This window comes from Atta cephalotes (assembly GCF_000143395.1).
Source record: "Atta cephalotes unplaced genomic scaffold scaffold00087, whole genome shotgun sequence".
In the NCBI taxonomy this organism is placed as follows: domain Eukaryota; kingdom Metazoa; phylum Arthropoda; class Insecta; order Hymenoptera; family Formicidae; genus Atta; species Atta cephalotes.
The window spans coordinates 532,593-552,595 of record NW_012130151.1 but is presented as its reverse complement, the minus strand read 5'-3'; the positions used below and the strand labels follow the sequence as shown (position 1 = coordinate 552,595).

At 33.3% G+C, this 20,003-nt stretch overlaps 1 protein-coding gene across 1 annotated transcript in view; it reads right to left on the bottom strand.

Annotated features, from left to right (window-relative positions):
- Nucleotides 1–20,003, bottom strand: part of LOC105624750 (fringe glycosyltransferase) — a 128,055-nt gene that overhangs the window by 62,543 nt on the left and 45,509 nt on the right. Inside the window, exon 5 of the mRNA XM_012206104.1 lies at nt 14,483–14,642. Coding sequence (XP_012061494.1) covers nt 14,483–14,642 — 160 coding nt within the window. The remainder of the gene's footprint in view (nt 1–14,482; nt 14,643–20,003) is intronic.

Sequence of the window (20,003 nt, the reverse complement as noted above, 5' to 3'; positions counted from 1 at the left end):
TAAGGTAACGTTTACTTTCCCGGTACCCCCGTCCCCTCCTCCCCTCCCTTACTCTCTACTTCTTCTTCTTCGTTCTCTCTTCTTCTCTCTCTCTCTCTCTCTCTCTCTCTCTCTCTCTCTCTCTCTCTCTCTCTTTCTCTCTCTTTCTTTCTTCTCTCAAATGATTAATACGGCCAGTGGCGTGCTACGAGTTACTGCCTTCCTGCTGCGGCCACCTACTGCTCTCTCCTTCCTTTGCTCTCTCGTTTCGTTTTACCGATAGTACCTATATCTTCTCGTCATCTTGTGCCTTCCGTCGTATTCTTCGTTTACGACCGACCTCTGCCAATATAGCCAAGACTACGCCCACGTTGCGATATAGTAATGCAATATCGAGCTCGCAAACACACCTAAGAAGTTTCCACGGAAGTGCCAATCGCCGCTTCCGACTGCGAACCAATCATCAAACCGTGAGTCGATATACGAGAGCTCTCGTTTAACTTCTCACTACGATTTATGAATAAAAAAATGAAACGCTGATGCTGATGCTGATACGTCGCAAACTGTCGCATATATTTTAATAAAATCATCTAATAGATATAGATTAACGTTAGCACTAAAAATTAATAATAACGTCTCTTTTACTCGCCCGTCATAATCAACGTACGCTCCGCTTTTTACGCAAACGTAATCGCTAATCATAATGGATGTGCCATGGCGCGAAGGCAGAACAAAAAAATATAATTGCAAAAAAGACTGGCGCATCCTCTTTGCGCCTTGAGAGACGGTGGTCGATTTCACGCTTTTCACGATGGCGAATGCATGAGCGAAACGCGACACGTTCGACGGAGTCGTGATTCTTTTATTTCCCTGCTGTCACTCAACTGCGAAAAGCCCGGATAGCGTTACCAGAACGTATTTGACGAGTTCGAAAGTACCCTGTGGTACAGAGAAGCCCGATAGGGGTGAGAAGAATCGATAGGGCATCTCACCGACAGATTCCAGAGAAAGAATAAATCAAGATCGGGTCGATCTACTCCGAAGTATCCGCGGAATCCGCCGTGTTCGAACAAATCGCTCGAATCGGCTATAATAGAGCCATTACGTCGACTGCCATCGGTCGTTCGGAAAGATCTGATCGAATTTTCTCGCTTCAGAAGATAGTCACTCTTAAATTACAGCGAATGTTCGTAGAAAATCGGCAACAGCAATTTCTGAGATAAAGATACAAGACACAAAGATAGTTTCTCATGAAATTGTTTATATACTTTATATCCATGGCTTTAAGGATACTATACATATTTTTTAATAAAATGAAAAATTATGAAAAAATTACAAAGGAAGATAAAACTTTCACTTTTTCTGACTGTTCGGGAATTATTTTAATTCTACAGTTTCTTATATATTTCTTTTTACGGAAATCAAAAATTATCATAATAATAAAGCTACACTCAAAGAAATATCGTAGAGTATATACATTGGAATAAAGAATAAAATCCTTGTTCACAAAATCAACTGTTGGATCAACTCTGAATTATTTTTAAATGAATGAAGCATAACTGATAGCGATTTCGTAACGATATAAATAAGAATCTTATTAACTTTATTTTATATATATGTCACAAAATATTAATTTTAATAAATATATATTTTTATTAATCAAAATATATACATTTATGTATATACAGTGACTACAGCAGATTACAATAACATATAATATACACACTGTGATATATAATATACCACGTATAATATACCATTTTTTTCCTTCAACGTAGCATTTATTATGATAATTATTTTAATTTTCGCTTTTTATGAAAAAAAGTACATAACAAAATGTAGAAATAAAAGATTATCGAATGGTCGCAAAAAAGTTGTATGCTCCTTTCCACAAGCAATCAGCATCACAATAACGTGATACTTACATAATGACCGATTTCGTAATTGTGACTAATATATCAGTTTTTTATATCATTTCTTCTTTAGCTATACGTTACGTAAAAGTACAAATCTCCAATGTTTGATCTTAATTATGCATGCCTGCATTAATTTTCATAAATCATACGAGACGTATTTAGAATCCGCGATTCATTTACATATATACATATTCAATATCGCGCTATGTTTAATGGACAAAAATCTTTGAAATACTGAAAAATAAAATATTTGTAACATACAAGTTTCTGTTCTGCAATTAGTAAAACTGAAATACGATCAAAGCATAAAAAGCCACGATAAAATCTCACTTTATTATACACAGAATAGAAAACAGTAACAAAAAATTAGTTTTTGTCTTATAATTTTAAATATTTCTACTTTACATATAATTAATTAAAACTGCTTTCTGCGTTTTTTTTAAATAAATTAATTTTTTACTACCACCAACATATTTATATTCTTCGATCTAATTGTAGTATATGCAACGCAAAAGTAATAAACGATAATTAAATAAACGTTTACGTTAGCAATAATTATTATGTTGATTTCTAAATTTAGAGGGAATAACAGAATTTTTTCCAATCAACTAAACTCACATAAAATCATAATATACAATCACGCATGTATCCATCGCTCTTAAATCGCTCACACAAAACAAAACGAGAGGATGAAAGAAAAACACTGTTGATAGGCTATTAAACTAGTCAACACCCTATAGAGTTACGGCATCCTGTGTCTACCGCTGTCTACCTGTTAATTACAACCAGAACCAAGGCAATATCTAATGTCTCGATCGCATCCAATATCGAAGCGGTTAAGAGCAGCATATATCACCATCCGTTTTTTTCTCACAATACTTTTTGACAAGTGTACTGACACAATAATTAAGAACTGTCGAACAAACCAAAATAAAAATATATCTTCCTATAAAAACTTCCTATTTTACATATATATCTTTCCATCACACAGAAAGATAACATTTCTTAATAAAGTTTTTCTAAAGCAAACCTTTTATAAAAATTTTAGCCATACGAATTAAGATATACAGAAGACTGAGTAATTTTTTAATTTGATAAATTATTCAATTAAATAAAGAAACTGGTAAAAACTAAAAGTAAATGGATATAATAAAGAAATAAATTATTAGTCAATAAGAGCCTACCGTGATATTGATTGTGTACAATAAACTTATTGGTCAAATTATTTAACAAAATTAAACGTAGATGTTTCAACCGTAGTTTTTAGTCTGCATCACTACAAATTAAACATGATAAATTATTAATATATTCTAAATAAATAATTTTAATCATTTAATTTTCTGATTATTACATAAAAATTTCATCCATTGTTAATCGTAATTAAAACAAGGAAAGATTACGCATCAATAATTATCAAGCCCATAGAGATGTTATTAGAAAACAACAGCTGTATTATACGCAAAATGCCGAAGCGATTTTATGCGAGAGGAACACCGTTAACGGTAACGATAATAAGCGGCAACAATAACGTGTAATTATAGTTATTACTGCTGTTATTACTATTATCGTGTATCGTTACTGGCGTTGGTTCATTGTGGGCGGACTAGTGAGAGGACCAACGACGTGAAAAGATGCATTTTATATGGGAGTTTATGTACGCATAATCTAAGCGAGATTCGGTTCGTTTTACAGCAGGAAATGTTGTAACGATGTGAGAATATTGTCAACGGGATCATTTTAAGAAGCACATCAATCTTTACGAAATGCGTGCACGTAATTAGTAGTTGTGATTAAAAAATTACGTTACAAAATATATACATATGGAGGGAAAAATTATTAATATATATTATTTTACATATATTAGGTTTTCAATTCTTATTACAAATATACATATAAATGTTAATTATTATAATTAAAGCCAATAACTTTTGAATAAAGACTTCTATAATTGATAAATAAATTTTATTTAATTTTTCCCTTAGATATTTGTAATTCCATTTTCCCCTACATCAAAATTATCGAAAACATATAATAACATTTACTTAATCGATATATGCGTTTTATGGTCTCCTGTTATGCGGCACTAAAAATAAACGTATATCGGACTATTATTGGATGCGAAAAATGAGATCATTAATATACTGCAATATAATATCGTTCGTGTTTATCACGTGTTCACAACTCCTTCATTCCTTTCTAATTCTCCATATTTATATTTTGTATTTGATAATACTATGTGCTTTCCTCTACATGCTTATCACTAAATTTTTATACGTGTGCAAATTAAAAAAAACACAATGAAAATACGTAAAAATATATTAAAATGGATCACAAAAAAAACCATGAATAAATGCTATTAGCGTCTGACAATCACCGGACATTATTAAATTCTGTCCTACTTACGGTCGGTTAACCGGGTACGATGAAATTCATATAATAAAACGCCGTCTCACCTTGGAGGACAATATCGATTAATTGGAAGACTTTCGCGGTGAGTTTGCCGGTAAAAAGCGGAGCGACACGGATTATAAGGTGACCATAGCCGGGAATGAAGAATGAAAAAGACCCGTGTCGAAACAACTTAAAACTCCTGACATTAATTAACCGCCAGCAAGAAGAGCAAGCGTCGCAAGCGTAAACGATGAATTTATTACAAGCCTAATTGTAAGAGTAATTCAAATTATGAGCGAAATTTACGCCATACCGGCGCCGATTTATTTTTCGATATAAGTGCTAGTTGTCAAGATAAAACAAGAAATATTGACGTGATCTCACGACAAATATTACTCATAGAAAAATTAGAACTCCAATGGAGATATGATTACGCAAAGAAACATGACTGGTTCTATTATTACTCATTGCTCGAGCGGAGATGACTATAAAGAGCGCAATAAACTCGGTCCTAGCAAACGCAGCGGAACGACTCTCCGTTTCTCTCCGTTTCATGTTTCTTCAATAATACAACGACTGTTTCAGTTGCGAGCTTACAAAGCTAATGTTTTCAGAGCTGGAGGTAATAATATGTAGGAAAGAAGGACAAGTATACGTTTTTATGCATAAATTATGGAACGGGGTTAATCGTAGCAAAGCATTAGTTCACATCGTTGCAGAACTTCCCGCTGGATGGAACGATTGTAAACTACGAATGCATGCGGCTTTTCAAGTTATTTCGAAACAATGAAGATTTGAAATTCCTGATTCGCGCAACTCTACAGACAATATTCGACGCAAATTCCGCAGTTATGCTTAAGTAAGCCAAGTTGTGCCACATTACGCCACAAAATGTCAAAGATTCCAAATTAATTCGAAACTAAACTCTATTTCTATTCTGTATCAGAGAGAATTCTATAACAGTCCGTACTTGTGCATACACACTTTAACTACCTTTGACGATGCGTCGTCGCGCTTTATCATATTAAATTATCTTAACTCATTCTAGTCAAGCTTATTCCGGTTTTCCAGATCGAATCTACTAAAGACGATGATAAAGCCAAATCGTAATTTTCCTGGCCGACTGTAAAACTTATAACGTGACGCTTACGAGGCATCATAATGACAACAACAACGTTATGAACGAGCGAGTCGTGGAGTTAACGGAGAGATATTAGAGACGGGCGCGCAGTTTCTTCGCTCCGAGATCTAGCAGTGAAACGACTCCTCTTCGCCAATTCTACACTAGTAGTCGTAATAATAAAGCGTCCGTGCGGTGTACGGCCCGATAATAAGTTCCTGGTTTACGGTTCATCGGCAGGTTATCCCTTGGGTGGATCGGCCTACCGTCGGACTAAAATGACCGTCTCGTGCACGGCTCGATTTTCAGCCTTCATGCACGACGCGAGACGATGAACGAGAGCTCTGCCTGCTTGCAGTTCTCGCTCGCTCGCTTACCTGCCGCCTGTCTGCAAACCTTTCTATTCCTGCCCCGTGCCGTTTTTTTCACCACCGCACTGCATCGGTACGCCCGCACGCTCACCCTTTCACCTAGAGGCGTGGTGCGCGCGATATCGCGCTCCTGCGGGCGCAATTACGACGCCGCCGTGCCAGGGAAAATGTAAAGTAACGACCACCGATGTACGTCGATCCTCGCCTCCAGGTAAATTAATCGCTCTCCGGGGCAATCGACTCCATTGTAACAGGGCGTGTCTCGTAAGCTTCTCTCTTATCGCGAAGAATTACTAAGAACTAGTTGAGAAAAATATGTAACATAATAATAATAAATATGTAATACACAGGGTTGGGTAATAACTAGTTAAAAGTTAAAAAAAAGTTAAAAAATTAATAACTTTTAACTTAACTTAGTTAATTTTAACTTAGTTAATTTTGCATTAAATTTTAACTTAACTAAGTTACTTTTAAATGTTAACTTTTTACTTTTTTTTAAGTTAAAAAATGTTTTATCTCTTTTAAATATCTTAGAAAAATAATAAGAAATATAATAAGACTAAGGAGGTATATTCGTAATCTGTTTATATTTTAAGACCATCTTAAATAATTTCTTAAGATGCTAATACAACCTCTGACTGGTTTATGCGGTTATGCCTTATGTCATAAGTCTTAGTCTGGATCTACAATAAGTATTTTAAGCCTTAAGTCATAAGAAATTGACCAATTACAGTCAAATATTTTTCTCGCATTCGATTGTAATTGGTCAATTTCTTATGGCTTAAGTCTTATTAAAAAGTCTTATTAATCACTGATCTTGTATCTTCTCTATGTGCTGGCTGTTTTTTTAAAGTTATTAACTTATATAGTTATATCATTATGTGTCATATACTTATATCACATATGAATAAAAAAATTTTTAATTTAATTTACTTAATAATTTATATTGTAGTTATTTAATCTCATTTTAAGAAAAATTAAGACATTTTGACATTTCTAAAAAATAATTTTTTTCAAAATTAATTTTTTTTAACTTAAGTTAATTCAATATTGATTTAACTTACGTTAAGTTAATTTTTTATTCCTTCAACTTTTAACTTAATTTTATTAATTTTGTAAAACCATTAACTTTAACTTTATTCAGTTAAAAAAAAACATTAGTTTACCCAACTCTGGTAATACATAATTGCTATTATCTATACGTAAGTTAAAACGTAAGTTAGAACGTAAGAACTTTTTCAACTTTTTTTTAGAGCAAACATAAAATGCACACTGAGAAATATATAAAGATAGATATTACTTATAAAATCATACAGACAAAGAAACTAGCAGAATCGATAAATATAGATTTCATACAATATATATATTTAATATTTCCTAAAATATAAATGATATCATTTCAAGAACAAAAATGATTTCGGCAATATGCATAAAATCAGTATATAAATTCACACAGAAATATTTAAACCCTAAGATTTTGCTTTGATCAAATATAGAAATTTTATTTTAAGTAGATTTATTTTCATCGATCTCTAAATTTGATTTATATATACTTCCTAATTATAAATATTATATATTTCCTAAAAGATAAAGTTGATCCAAAAAAATATCTACTTATTAGTAGAATATTGAAAACATCAGATCAAATGAAGATTTTTTTCCATTATACGTCAATTACAATTTTCTCGTAAAATTAAATGGATTCGGTATCAATATTGGTCGCCACCTCCAGGCAATTGCACTCACGCGAAGTTGTGAGACAACGTGCGATTAGCAAATTATCCTCCAGCATTGACCTATAAGCAACAGTAAACCCGTTCGCATTGCTGTTCTACTTTGCCTATCAATTTACGGAATACACGTTACGCTCATTCATCCATCGCGGGAGCACCTTTCACCTGACGAGACAACGATTCTGCAGGCGCAATTGCATGTTGCAGTTGCACCATCGCGTCAAGGAGCCACCGAAAGAATCCGCGCGTACGCGCCCTGCGGGCCGTTCCGAGTTAATTATCCCTTCGACAACCCATGCATCTAGTTGTATTGCTCTCACGCTTTTACAGATCAGCCGTATAATGCGAATCTTGATCATTCGTCTACGGCGGATTGACGAATGATCAAAGTTAATTGTGATTATTACGAAGAACTACGATAGAATAAAATAGCTATTTCACACGAAAATCGATCAGACAAAGCTCTTTAAATCGTAGTTTTCTATATAAAAAATTAAAATAAACGGAAAAATATGTTTGGTTGAATTAATTCTGGAATTCTAGTGGAAAATGAACAATTTAGATTTCTTTAAATCTTCTAAATGTTGATTATTTCAATTAGAATTTCAACCAGATTTAGCCAGATTTAGCCAGAAATCTTGTAGATTTATAATTAGAATTTTGAATCGTTCATTTTCCACCAGAATTTCAGTTAATTCAACCAACATTTTTTTCTGTGTGGAATAATTGTAAATTTTCAATTTACTAAAATAATAATCTTATGCGTAGATACATTGCATAAACAGCAAACTGAACAGATTATCTTGCTTGATAATCTACTTAAAACTCGGTTAGCTCGTCGAAAATTGAAAAAAAAACGCAAAAGCATTAACGACACAGCACGTCGCGTTAGTGCAGAATTTCCTCGAACTTCCTGTGGTTGATGGCGGGGGTTTCTAAATGTATATTACGTACACTACGGGGTGTCCGAAAATTTTGCTCCAGCATAAAAAAGAATTCATATAAAACGCTGTCTGTTAGAAATGTTGCGTCGTGTATCGTCTTGCCTTCGTTAATCGCGACCGTATCTTTTAAATGTAATATTGTTCACGAGAAGAAGCGGCAAGAACCGCTCCAGTTGCCAGGGCAGTAACGAGCCGATTCTTTCCGGGCACACGATGGACGCACACACGTGTGCATCGAGCGAGCCTGAGGATTTCTCGGGCAAATATAATATACGAGTACGTGAAGCCCGCGGGGAGCAACGTCCATGGCGGAGACCATAATCTCGGTTGGAAGATGGTACCACACCCATGGGGGGTCGGGAGAGATAGCTCGACCACGAACGAAGGAACGAAGCTGGCACGAAGATGGCCAATGTACTCCAGCAACAGATTCAAGTACTCTCCGGTCAGCGTGCCTCGGCGAACGCATAACCACCTTTCACCCGCGTATATGTATTATTACATGTAGGTACATACGAGTGGAGATCCTACTATGGGTTCATGTCGCGCCATGAATTGCGATTCGCGCCCAAGATAAGGACGAACAGAATGCATCTACGTGCAAAGACGTGCACGACGTTGACAAAATTCATGGTTAATTAAAAAATCTGGCAGAAATTTAATATGTTCATCCGACGGAATATTCGACAAAAATAATAAAATTTGAAATTTTACGCTGAGAGAAAAAAATGATTACAATTACCATAATTTAATTATAATTTATATCATTTTTTAGGATAATTATATATTTATAGTTATTTTAACCATGCAAATATAGTCAGTTGTACTATTAATAATTGTTACACACCCCCCTGTTTGAAAAAAATCTTAAATTTTTTCTTAATATTTTTTATTATTATTTTTTATTATTATCACATAAATAGTAAGTAAATTAATAAACGAATAGCAAGTGAAAATTTAAGGAAACAGTTACATTCACTATAATTTCGATTGCATTTATTTAATAAAAATGTTTGTTTATATACTATTTGTAACTTGATGTTTTATTATATTAATATATTTGAAATTATCTTAATTTATAGTATAATTTTTTTTTCATGTTTGTGAGAATTATTATATATGCTAGGTTACTATTACCAACATTACAGCGTAATAACCATAAAAACCACAGTTATTTTATCATGCAATTATATTCATAAATACCAAACACTTTTCTCTCACAATCAGTAGTGCGAAATTGATTTTCAACGCAAATGAATAGTCAATATTTACAGATACGAAGAAGATTTTTATAACGTAAATAATAACATCTTTTAGTCGAGTAATCCAGCAACTTTCTTCTTGTACGCAAATTATCTTTTTTACGAAATGAATAAAGATAAGGAAGCAAGATTTTTTTGCTTAATTAAAGGGTGGAGCAGATTGTGTTCGGCACAAGAAGGAAGTAATCCACCGCGATTTTTATTTTAATTCATATCAGCGACGATATCATATCATTCGCATAAAAATGATTTTCGTATAAGACAAAAAAAGGTTTAAACGAGCTGGCATGCGTGTTATCGATACTTATGCTCACCGGACCAATCACGGTTGATCGACTTTCAAGAGATTTCGTGCATACGATACTGGTCCGACCAGATCGTAAGAAGGCTGAATGAAGAGAACTGCAAAGAAAGAGGACCACGTAGAGGGCAGAAAAACATTCGAGATCGAGTCAGAACTCTTTTATAATATATGGACCGAACAATATCCATTCACCGTGCAGAACACACTGTGCCAAATAGCTGCGTAATAAAACTGGAATAAAACGATCAGCGCTGATCTAAAGCCTATCACTTTACGTAATGTATGCTGAGATTTATTTTACATAATCAGATTAAAACCAAACAGGCGGTAAATATATCTGTATTCTTTTCAGGACACAGATAAAATCTTTAATCATAAATTGCTCTACTTTCACATATATCATAGAATTAAGCAATGAAATAATTTAGTCATTATAAATTATTCTAATTAATGTTTTTTAAGAATAATGATCTGTTTGTCATCTCTCTCAAGAATTTCACTAGAATTTTTCGACACTTTAAATACGAGTGACGTATTTAAAGAAATCTGTGTTTTATTAATTTATTCAATACATTAAATATACTCTTACAGAAATGTGTCAGAGGATATCGATCAATTTAAATTCCGCATAAACCTCGGGTCACCTTAAATAGGTTACCACGTGATGATCAATACGCCAACATGCATGTATATTACAATCGAGTAAATCGTTTATCTTTTGCGGACCGACCGGTAACGAGACTATATAACTGGCATCGACCTCGTGGTTATCGGACCGGATCTCACGACGACAGCCCTATATAAAATAATGGCGTGAAAAATAATTTCGATGACGGATAAACATGCAAGCTAGGTTTTCCGCGAACGTTTGCGTTACATTTATACGTCAAAAATATTTTTTTTTTTTAATACTAAACGTAAACATTTTTTAATCACAGATGATAAATTCTCGCAACATTTCTCGCATTAATTATTTTCTTTGGAAAAAACTGAAAATTTTTTGGCTTACATTACGTTCACGTTTATATATCGCGTTATATATCACGTTTTATATAAAACTTTGTAAATCGAATCTTCTAATAAAACTAATATAAGACTTTTTACTTTCAATTCCTAGGGAATTGATATTTTTCTCACAAACAAGTTTCAACAAATTACAATGTTCAAACATTAGACATTCACTTATGACCTCATTTTTATAGAATCTTAATCAAAGTTGAATAAGTGAACGTTTTCATATTAAATGTAAGAACTAAAAGTAAAAAACTTATTTTTCCTTCTTTCTTTTAAGAAACAATTTCAAATTCCTTTTCAAACAGAATCCGTCATTAAAGCGAAATCTAAGATATTCTCTCTAGGAAGTTGAAATTTGAATAAAAGAAAAATCCTAAAATAAATCGCAATCTAAAACATTTCTAAATAAACACACTATTCAATAAATCAAAAATCTAAATTTCGCTCATTTCCTTTTCCTACTCAATCTCTATAGTAGTCCGTTCAGTAGTGAAAGGTCCGATCGATTATTGGTAATCATAGATCGCGCGAAGTTCATGGATAGCATAAAAAGAAAAAAATCGGAATCCGTACTATGATTAGACTTTAACGAGTGGCAGAGAGAAATCAGGAAAAGAGATATCAAGGAAGGTGCTTGATGAATAGCTTCGATTGAACCTTATAAGAAGCGGTTAATCTCAGAAGGAAGAACGGATCCTACGGGCTTTGCAAGATTTATCGTTTCATCTCGAGAGCACCACGAATCCCACTCGTCTTTATCTATTTTCCCTTGGTAACCTCATACTTTTCTTCCAACGATGAAAGAAAGAAGTGCGAGAAGCAGCTTTTCCAATTCGTATCTTGTCTAACTTTCTATCGCGGAATATGCAAATTCCGGTAAGTGTAAAAAAACAATCGTTTAAAAATTAATTCAAAAAGATAAGAGAGATATATTATTTTAAATTTCTCAATGAACAAATTAAAATTATTAATTTTTAAAGCGGATATATTGAAATATTTTTTCCGAAGCATAAATCGACTCCTGTCCTCTCGATCATGAACGACGTCACTGGCAACAGATCTCCTTTTTCATTTCTTGTCTTGGCAGAAGAAAAAGGATTAATGGCCTCATAGCATGACACCGCGTCGTGATAAGATCGCGGGCTTCCTTTAACTGTCGGCTGCCAAGCGTCGGCGATCATATCGGCGACATCCGAATCGCATCGTGTATCTCCTAAAGCAGCACGTGAGACGGGCTTTTATCGATTCGTGATTGTGCACAGGCGAGTTCCTTCACTTGCTATGCCTTGAAAAGACGCTCTCTACTTTGCTCTCTCTTACAAACATATTCATCTTTCATGTGAGTGATTTAAAATTCATAATATAGCCTCAAGACAGAATATTATTCGCAGTAATTCATAATTCAACAATTTATATAAAAAGGATATATTATTTTATGACAGTTTTTAGATATACAATTACAATTCTAAGTAATTTCCAACAAAAAATTACAGAATTTGAATTTTTTGAGGAATATTTAAGAAAAGACCGCTATATAATTAAAAAACAATATTATATAACTCAAAAAAAATATATATATATAATAAAAAATACAATGAATAACAAGAATGAAATATAAAAAATAATAAAAACTACAACAAAAAATATAATAAAATTAAAATAATACTTAAAATATTATTAATTCAATGCATTTCTATTATTTATATTATATTTTTAAGCTGTAATGGCATTTCTGCATTAAGCATGCAGATATGCAATAAACTCGACGTTTGCGATATCTTTTACCGTTTATAAGCTGACGATAGAAAAATACTAAGAAAAATGTCTCACGTACAATATGCCAAATCTTCAAGAGCAATTTCGCGGATATACGCACATCGAAGCGAGTAAAAAGTGTCGTAGATTGAATATCCGAGAAGATAGTGAACCGCGCGCGAACGCAACGACTGCATCTCCCGCGAGGGAAAATCGGAATTTCACGGCACGAGATCTACCCATAAAAACCTATCATGCACTCGCATGGGATAAGATATATATATATATATATATATATATATAAAACGCGAGGTGCGAGATAATAGTATGAAACTCGTAGCACGAAGAAAACGCCGCTGGGGAGCATTAAAAAGAATAGACGCTATCGCACATTTTCTTCGCGCGATATTCTTTGCCGTCGAACGAATTGCTCACAAAAGCGAAGCGATCCCTATTTCACTCTAACCCGCATTTGCCAAGACGTATGTACGTTCGACTTTGCCGGAAGCTGCCGCCTCGCGCGGATGCATAAATTCGATAAGACCACCCGTTAGTGACGGCACGGCTTCTCGTGTAAAGATCGCGAAGAGAGGAGAGGAGAAAGAGAGAAGAAAAAAAATATCGCGAATAATCTTGTCCTCTTTTACCCATCCTTTAGCTTTCCCTCTTCCCTTTAAAAGTCTCCCGACTTCTTTTTTTTCTCCGGTAAGTTTAATTTCATGGAGAAACCCAACCGGAAGCTTCAAAGGCGGTCGAACGAATTTCATGTTTGCGGCATCTCCGCGTACTGGAGACAGCAAGACGTGTCTGCGCGTAGCGCTCGTTATTGTTTTAAATTGCTACTATTGAGCTATCACGGTTCTAAATAAATCCTGAGAGACAATTTCCTTTAGTTGACCAACCGCGAAGAGCGATAAGTTGACTTTCGACGGAGAAGGGTGTAATTACAGTAGATGATCTATATTATAAATAAATCTGGGTCAAAGCCGGTAATCCCTCGAAATACAGATGTTATGTAGTTGAATGAAAGAATAATTTTAGACATGTTCCAACTACCAATTTTAAATAATAAAATCCATATTGAAGTAGTAAGTACAATACATATAATCCTATTTATATTTGAATAAACCTATATAGAAGAAAAGCTAAATTCTATACAAAATCATCAATCAAGACAAAATACTTGAAAATAGATTTCAAAAGATTAAAAATGTATTTTATACTGTAGTACGCATGAATTCCTCTGTATTATTAAAAATATCAGTTTGTTATTAACAAAAAAGCAATTTAATTTTTTACAATAAAATGTAAAAATAAACTTTAATTTATATTCAGTTCGAATCTTTAAATATAATAAATGTGTTCCTAATCTTATTCGTCTTCTTAAATTAAATTATGTTCTGCTTTTACTTTACTTTAACTATTCACAACATCTCCCGCATGTTGATGTAAGAGTACAATATGTAGGTACGTATTAAATATTTCTATAATATGTTGAACTAGGTTCGTGGATTCGCTAAGTTCAAACGACTGGATGGATCAATCATCTCTGCGGGTAATCTAATTTATATTGTGCATGTTATTGCTTGCCATCTTTGGACAAACATTTTTAAACAGAGAATTCCCATACAAACATTAAAAAACAAATTAAGAGTACATGAAAGGAAAGAAAATGCAATTAATCTATATTCACCGGTCGTTTCTGTGGCTCCGGGCCCTGCCTGATGATCTCCAAGGGCGCAGGAATCGAGGGTTTGCCGAGATACCAATCCTCCCGTGGATTATAATTGTCTAGAAGCTTCAATAGGCGCGGCACGTTCACGTAATTATCATCGTCGAAATGGCAGAACCATCTGAAACACGTAATAAAAGTACTGATATAATAGAAATGTTGTGTCATATAATTCTTTATAATTTGAAAGTGAAAATTGTATAATTTTACTTAATAAGGTGATTTACTTAATAAGGTGAAGAAGCTTAGAGTTATTAATTCTTCTTATGAGAGACGTTATCATAATTCTTATTGTATAATTATTACTGCCACTCAAAATATTGTTAGATATACATAAAAAAATAATGTAAATTTTAATGTATCTTCAAATTAATAAATCGATATTAAAAAAATCTTTCAAAAAAATTTTATTAAAATCAAAATCTAAGGACATATGAGATGTACATAATTATAAACAAGTTAGTAAAATGTTAACAAGATGTCATATGACTTAAACATTATGATTTAATTATTTGTACTTTAAATTATATTATATAATCGCTGCATTATACCTACATATTTATGTTATTACATACGTAATAATAATAGATACATTGAATCTAAAAATAAAACAACTTTATATTTTACATAAACAAGGATAATCATTACGAAGATATTCCATCGACGACAGAAAACTTTTGCGAAGAAGAAATAAATAATTCAACGAATGCACGGACCTTCATTTATTTACGCGCAACACCTGTGAAATCTTCGCTGGAATTTCTCGATAACGACGATACCGCTTAGTCTCAAGTTCAAATAAGAGCATAGAGATTCGATACAGCGTCTGCTTATATTCCCGCGGGATTAGTTACATCGCTGCGTTTTCGCTTCAGCGCAATTTGTTCCGTAAGAGATATACAAATAAATAAAATTATATATTAAAATTTTTGTCCATCGTATACCCCACGGACTATCAATTATCTCCTTTATAGAAGTTACTTTGTTTTTAATTACTTTGTTTTTAATTTTAGAAATATAGAATTTTATTATTAAAACAATATGATTAAAAAGGTATACATCACGAGCGCAAGATGTTAGTGATTAAATTTTATATTTTAATAGATTACAATAAATTAATTGTGGAATTTATTATTTTGACTTAAGAGCTATTAACTTTATTAATGAATTTCACATTTAATAGAATCTGGAAATTATGTGTTTCAATAAATTTGACTAACCATGGTGAGTAAAACGACAATTGACATCTGGAATATTTAACATGATCTAGCTCTTCGAAAATAAAATTGTAATCAAGAATTGCATATTTAATCTCATTATTATAAAATTAATAAAATTTATTTCGAAGCCAGTTCTTAGCGTGTATTAAAGTTACAACACATATATTAATTTTGTAATGTATTGAAGATGGCCTGATATAAAGCCGAACCGTCTATTTTATTGTATTGTTCTTAATTTATTGTAATCTATTAAAATATAAAATTTAGCCACTAAATTGCACTCGTAGTATATACCTTTTTAATCATATTATTTTAAATTTAACCATATTGGAAACTTCTATTGTTGTTTTTATTATTAAACTTACTTCAGTTAAAAAAAATTAATATAATAATTGAGTATATCATCAAAAAAAAAAAATTGCGTGATATTTCTTAAAATATTATCATCTTTTATTTCATTATCGGCTAGATATTGCTGCAATTAAATTAAAATTCCTGTCAGATTTTAAATTCCTGTCAGATTTTAAATGTATACTGCGATTAGGGCACGCGGTTAACACATTAATACAGTAATTAATGGAATGGCAATAATCTAAGAGCACTTTATAAAATATCACGATACCGTGAAAGCCTTTCAGTCGATCTCATCGAGGCAACGGCAATCAGGGTAACGTCCCGTGAATACGAACGCGACGCAATCGTACACAATTGCGCTTCGTAACCCTTTCCCACCGGGTCCCATGTTGCGCCGACAGTAAACGTCGTGTTGCTCAGAGCGCGCAAGCGCGTAAGATAGGCGAAATAAAATCTCTCTCTAACGAACGGTTCCGCCGTAGCTTTGCCATTAGTGTGCTACCGGGTGGCCACGGGTGATCGCTACGTACCTGCCGCGCGGTCCAGCATCGTTAATACACCTGAATTCCAGCTTAATGGCGTAGCCGGCTTACGCCTGGAGGGAGCCCGACCGAAGCCGAGGACGTTGCTGTTCCTATAAGCGCGAGATCGTATCTCCTGCGTGAGGCTGAACGGTCAGAACGGTGTTTGCACCGTGCAATCGCCGTTCGGTGCGTTCCTCCCTTATACAACCAAACCGAAGTCGCGATCCAATGTGACAATACGACCGACAAGAACTTACTTCCTAACCGCACCAGAGAAATCAGGATAATGCTATCTTTAGCGTGTTAACCTTCTAGCAGGATCAATCTCTTGATTTGTATACCAAACTAAGGGTAGAAATCAATACGAACAAATAAATATCAAATATCTATCTCTTTTATCTTTATAAAATCAGTAGTCATATTTTAGGTCGGCTTATAGTTAGTTATATTTAACACTGTCTTAAGTACGGATTAAGATTGTTACTTAAGATTGTTAATATGATAACTCAATCATAGAGTCATATATTTATAGCATTTTAAGAGACATTTATATTACAAGACATTTTAAAATAAGAACGGACTATGAATAATTTTAAACTTTACTATTATTTGCTAAATATTATCGTGAATGATAACTTTTTATTACGGAGCAATTTAATTTATCGTACTTCATTAAAGCTATATCTAGTTCCTCGTGGATTCATTTTGGTTAAAGCTATCTGTGTAGAACATTAATATTGCAAAAGAAAAAAATTTGTACAATAAATAAATCAACGTAAAATTGTGCACATTTTCTCTCTAAATTCTTTAGATTGGAATCTATAAAGAGTGAGATTCCATTCCGAGAAGAATTTAGTGAGTACGTTATAATATCCTAACTTTTTAAAAGTAGGAGTTACAATATATTGAAAGTACATTCTATAGAACTAGTGCAGTCTAATTTAAAGATATGCTTGACAGAAAAAAAATGCGATGTATATAAAATCGAGATAGATCTTGTATTATTACAATCTGCATATATATTAGAATCAACCTGCAGGCGAGCAACATGTGAAACAAAGGAGAAATGTACCGAAAGAAGAGAACAAAGGGTGTAAAATTACTCTTATTTCTGTTCTGGGCAGGTAAAAGGCAGAGTGCGAGGACCTCTGCGATTTGTTTTACACAACAAAGAAATGATCACCATATGAATATGCAGGCACACGTGCTCAGCTTTGGGTCATATAATAAGTGAAACACAGAGAAATATCTCTCTTTTAAAAAGCAAATAATTGCAGCAGTATAAATTAGTGATATAAATATGAACTCCCTCAATTACGCTCGAGTAAAATAAGTTCATAAAATAAAATACTCATATAATAGTTCGCATATTTTTAAATAAATTCCATTAAAATGGAAATTTTAAAATATTGTCATTTTAAAATACGACGATTACATTTATTTGGAAATAAATCGCATTAAAATGGTTCACCGACATTTAATTTCTTCCTCAGTGCCGCCTCGTCAAATCAGGATGGCACCTTCAATTAAATAATGTCTCGAAAGTATAATATTATGCGAGTCGGAAAGCCGACAGCCACGCACGCTATATATAATCAAAGAAATAATTAAATTAGAATAATCAGTTAAAGGGCTCAGAGCACAAGCAAGATATTCTTCGCTATCGTTATTAATGTACTCGTTATTAATGTAAAAATTATATTTAACTAAAAATACAAATACAGACGTTTCGATCTTTTGTCCAGTCATTTCATCAATGTTACAGTCTACATTAAAATAATTACAATGACATGCCAAAAATTTTAGAAAAATCAAGCGTTTATAATTTTAAAAACCTTCAATTCTGAAGTAATGTGTGCAATCCGAAGACCTTGATGTGACTGCAAGAAATTATAGGATCTTTTCTTAAATCTGTCCTGAAATAATATATGTTCTCATTCGCAATCAAGTCATATGCATAATCGGAATGATTTGGATATTCAACGAATTGGGTGATAAATCGTTCTCTACCAATTGACGAAGTAGATCCGTTGTCGAATGTATAATTTCTATTAAGAGTAACGCTACAATGCTCCTATCATTAATAACATTCGAGTGTCAATAGAAATTAATGACTCTTCTCAATGGTTTTGAAGGACTTAAACGATTGTTCAAAAATACTTCATCTCGTCATAAATCACAACTCTTTGACGGAATGTCGGAAAATTAAATAAATTGTTTATGAAAATTATATTTGTATATTTTTATAACAATATTGTTTACGGAAGCGCATTCGAACAAATACAAACTGAGTTCCGTTATCTCATTCAAGAATGATATACAATTAGTATCGCCCTCAAAAAGACTTACGGATCTTGGGTGTGCCGTTAATTAACATAAAAACGATCACTTCACTCACGAGAAGATCGTAGAGACCGGATGTGCGAAATCGACCGAGTTACTTTCTTTTTTAGCGCAATTGCTCCCTGCCATACACGAAGGAATATCGTTTTCAAAGCGATGTTTCGGTTTTGCTCTAACCACAGAATCCGATCCGTGCGTGAATAAATACCGTAAGAAAAAGCGTAAAGGTCTTGGTCAGCAATCCACAAGTGCGGCAACGCCTCACTGTCTTAAAGAATACGTACATCTCTCGAAAAAAATGTATCGTACATATTGCACAATGTAGCGGAAATTATGAAGATGTAATTCACAAAAGAACGTATTATTCACACAATTTTTTTTTATTATTCCTCCTTTTTAATGTATTGTATTATTATAATTAGTTCCTATCATTCTAACATTTCCTTTATACGCTTTCATCGATATCTCACTTAATTAATCTGACTCTCTAAAACAAACTCTCTAAATCTGAATCAGTGGATAATCACTGAGTAGTGCCAAGTATGCCACTAGTAATTAGTGAATTAAATGTGAGATCCCTAATAGCTAATCTTTATTTTGTGATCTAACTAACCTTGTTTTAATGCTTAAATTCAATAAACATGATATTGGAAGATTGAAATTAATGTAAATATCAGTATTTCAGTTATATAATGCTCAAACATTTTTCCTTTTTTTTGTTCTTGAACTTCATTGATTATCAGTGCAAAGTATACCACTAGGTAATTAGTATCCATTAATTCAGATTAGAGAGAACGCAATTCAATCTCGTGCTTCATATTTCTTGCAAATACAACACAAGATATCCGCATATATTTTATATAATATGATGTACTAGAGAGAGAGAAAGAGAGAGAGAAAGAAAGAGAGAGAGAGAGAGAGAGAGAGAGAGAGAGAGAGAGACGTAACCTCGCTCGACCACCTGTCGTTGTAGGTATAGCAATAAGTACAACGAGACCGAGTGACGGCGGCGTGTGTCGTGTGTACGGAGGGACGTAAAGG